The following is a 4,008-nucleotide window of genomic DNA, read 5'->3' on the forward strand; positions in this document are numbered from 1 at the left end:
AAAATACATAAAAATAACTTTTAATAATTTATTATACTCTCGCAACAAAAGTTGCTAAAAGAGTATTATAGTTTTGTTCACATAACGGTTGTTTGTAACACCTAAAACTAAAAGAGTTAGATATAGAGTCATATACATATACCAAAGTGATCAGGGTGACGAGTATATTTGAAATCCGGATGTCTATCCGTCCGTCCATCTGTCCGTCTGTCCTTCTGTGCAAGCTGTAACTTGAGTAAAAATTAAGATATCTTAACGAAACTTGGCACAAATATTCCGTGGGACCGTGAGAGGGTCCCATACAAAGGTTAGGTTGAAAGTGACTAAAAGTGGGTTAACTCACTAACGAAAAACGTCAGAAACATTAAATTTTACAGAAGAAATAACAAAAGGAAGCTGCACTCAGATTTTCTGTTTGAAACTTGGTTTGTAATAGTTTCCTTACATCCCAATGATATGTTGTGAAAATAGGCCAAATCGCTTCACAATCACGCATACTTCGTATATACCAGAACTTTGAATCGTTTACTTTACAATATATAAAGTAAGCACTAGTGAAGATATCGGTGCAGAACTTTGCACAAATACTATGTTTATAGTCTGGCAGCCCCATTCTAAAAATCGCCGAAATCGGACCATAGGTTTTTAAGGCCCCATATATCGAACACGAGGACCTCGGTGCTTCTAACCTAATATTATGGTTTCCAACTTTCAATGGACTTTATTCATTATATATGACGAATATGTGGGTCAAATTGTGTATTATATAATATAAATAAAGTTAAATAAATAAATTGCGAGAGTATAAAATGTTCGGTTACACCCGAACTTAGCCCTTCCTTACTTGTTGTTTTAACCGTTTTTATTGTGGATTGGTGGGTAAGTTTGGTTTAATATTGACCGGTTATCTATCCGATACTGGTTTGATTTTTATACAGATGATAAGGGGGCCACGCGTAGATGAGTTCGATAATCGGTTGGCAGAAGGTATTCGCTTTAATCGTATGCAATATATTGAACCCAATTTCGACAAAGTTACCTTAATTCTCTACATCTATTTTAAACAAAAAAGGAAAAAAAATCTTAGTATAAAAACTTCTGACTAACGCGGGCCATCATCATGTTTACCGTTTTCCTCTTTGTAAAAAAAGTAAAACATCTTCCATTGCAACAAATTCACTTTCACAACTATCCACCAACCAGATATTTTATTTGTAAAGAGCACTGCCAGAGCATTTGGCTTTTTAACAATTTAAAGAGCTTTTTATTGAGAATACGAAATACTTGATAAATGTCAAATTTTAATAAATTAGAAATACTATGTTGAATTTGTAAAGTGCATAGAATAGGGGTGTTATTTCATGCACAGCCTTTCAAGTTTATATATCGCTAAATACGAATGAAAAAGCATAAAAATTTTATTCTAGCAAGAGACACGTAAACATAAATAATCTACAGCTGAGAAGGGTTCATGGAGTCAAGTGTCCCCGGGGGTGAGTTTCTTTTGGCATCCAAGATGGCTGACTTTTACCCGAAAATGTCGGCATTTTAGATATTTTGCGAAATTTATTGAAATTTTATACAAAAAATACTGATTATTTGAAAACGTTTAATACTTTTTCGATAAAAACGAGTTCCTTTTTTCACTTATTGTTACATAAGGCTGTTTTGAATCCAATTTTAAGAATAATGAAAGCATTTTTTACATTTTATCGACTTTTTTATTATTTTGACTACAATGATTAAATACTAACAACAATTAAATTCTAATAAATTAAAAAAATAATTACAAGCTAAATGTTAGAGAAATTCATTTGCTGCTACAGTTGCCTTGCTAAGTCTGAAGGCCTCTTACGTTTCAGTCGGTTTTCTCGTTCTCTCTCGTCCTCTCTCGTCCTCTCTCGTTTTCTCTTCATTTACATTCTGTCTAAGCCTCATTCTTTTTGAGTATCCACTCAGTTTCTTTAGTTAGTTCATCATTATCCGTTTCGTATACTTCATCAACACTTACATTGGATGGTTGTGGTGCTGTACTAACAGGCTTGCTTTTACTGACTTCCAGCAAGCCTGTTACACATTGCTTCTAAAGTTTTATCGAATGTGGTAGCATAATCGAATTCATCACAGAAATTTGGTAGCAAAAAATGAGCAACAATGTAAGTTATTTCACAGTTTCTCTAGGTGTTGTTTTTGATTTTCATAATTAAAGCCCAATTGGGATAGAGCGGTAAAAGAATAATATGAACGAGTTTAAAAAAGGCAGAAAATACGAATTAATTAGGAAAATGGGCACAATGAACCGAATTTAATTTCATATAGCTAATAAATATATGAATGGGGTCATATCTAGAAGTTCACGCAAGTGAGGAAAGTTTCTGATTGCCATTCACTTGGGATTGGCCAGGAACGATTCTTTGCATATAACTTAAGCAGCTCACTATTTCCGGTTTTAGACACCCGTTTGAAGGCGAGCTAAAGTGAGAAGGAATGAAAGACCAAACTGAGCCTCGGAAGAGAAACCCCAATTTTGATGGAAGAAAGTGGGTCCTTGTGACATCTACTACAGCGATCATATAAAAAGCGCAAATATGGTGTTGGATTTGTGGTGGGAGAGAGACTCCGTCGCCGAGTCCTGGCATTCACTCCGTGTGGATGAACGTCTAGCCACAATCTGCATCAAAGCGAAGTTCTTTAACATATCGCTGATTTGCGCCCATGCCCTAACGGAAGAGAAAGACGATGTGATCAAAGATTCTATGAGTGCCTAGAACGCACCTATGAGGAAAAGAAGGACGATAGACGCACTCGCCTCTGTGCAGCAAAGAACGCCCGTCAACAAACACAAGGAAGGTTCGACATCGAAAAGCTGCAATCACAACCGACAGCCGAACGATTTTCTACTCGACTTGCAATCCTGCTCTCTGAGAGCACTCATCACCATCTCAAACAGTTGGTACGATGAGAGTTCTTGTTCCGCAGTGGAGTGGGTGGGATAGATATCGAGAGCTGAAGAGGGAAGCGAGACGCATTCGCAAACGTAAAAGGAAAGAGGCTGGCCGACATGGGTAATACTCGAAAATTTTATGAAATTTATGAAAAGATGAGGCCTTCAGTTCCGTCTTCGCTGCGGCTTGAATCTCCTCTATCGTATAAAAACGGTGTCCCCGGATCGGTCTTTTAAGCTTGGTGAACAGCCAGAAGTCGCACGACGCCAGATCAGGTGAATACGGTGGTTGTGGAACGATATGGGTTGAGTTTTTGGCGATATGATCACGAATTACGAATGAATTTTCGGTACCAGTCGAGATTTGACGCGCATGAGGCCCAAAACATCCTTGAAAATGGTATTGGCTGAGCCCTTCGATATGCCAAATTCATCAGCAAGATCTCTAACTGTTAATCGACGGTTTTTCAACACCAAATCTTTGATTTGTTGAACGTGAGCTTCGTCAGTTGAGGTTGATGGTCGCCCTGGACGCTCTTCGTCTTCGACACTTTCACGGTCGGCTTGAAACTCACTAGCCTCATCACCAAAGGCTTTCTGCACCATCCTCAACGTATCCGCAGCAGAAAATTGATTCCGTAAACAAAATTTAATGCAAATTCTTTGCTCAACCAATTTCGACATCGCAAAAAACGAAAAAATCTCTTTTAGCAGCTCACAAAACGACACGTATCTCAAACTCTAATGAATAATAATGATAGAATACAAGATTACGCCCTTCGTTTACAGTTGGCTTTTTTGGGATTTAACAATGACAATTTGCAAAGTAGTGCAAAACAATAAAACCAAAACCAGGAGTTGAAGTCAAGGTTAGTGCTTAATTATTATTTATAATTCTAAGTGGAAATATAATTATTTTTTAAAATGAAGTGTTCAGTGCCAGGTTTTAATAACAATAAAAAGAATAAGTCGTACATATATAACTAGTTATTTCAATTTTTCACACAACAAAAAGCAGGCCAGAAAATGGATAACTTTTTGTAATAAAGCAGATTACTTTGATT

At 36.8% G+C, this 4,008-nt stretch overlaps 1 protein-coding gene across 1 annotated transcript; it reads right to left on the minus strand.

The window, feature by feature from the left end:
• Positions 1–1,927: 1,927 nt before the first annotated feature.
• Positions 1,928–3,550, minus strand: LOC128920113 (protein GVQW3-like). Its single transcript, XM_054226605.1, has 2 exons — positions 3,299–3,550; positions 1,928–2,083 (listed from the first exon to the last, which is right to left on the minus strand). Exons 1-2 carry the CDS (start codon positions 3,548–3,550, stop codon positions 1,928–1,930), a joined length of 408 nt encoding a protein of 135 aa, XP_054082580.1.
• Positions 3,551–4,008: the final 458 nt, after the last annotated feature.

Source organism: Zeugodacus cucurbitae, chromosome 3 (genome assembly GCF_028554725.1).
Source record: "Zeugodacus cucurbitae isolate PBARC_wt_2022May chromosome 3, idZeuCucr1.2, whole genome shotgun sequence".
In the NCBI taxonomy this organism is placed as follows: domain Eukaryota; kingdom Metazoa; phylum Arthropoda; class Insecta; order Diptera; family Tephritidae; genus Zeugodacus; species Zeugodacus cucurbitae.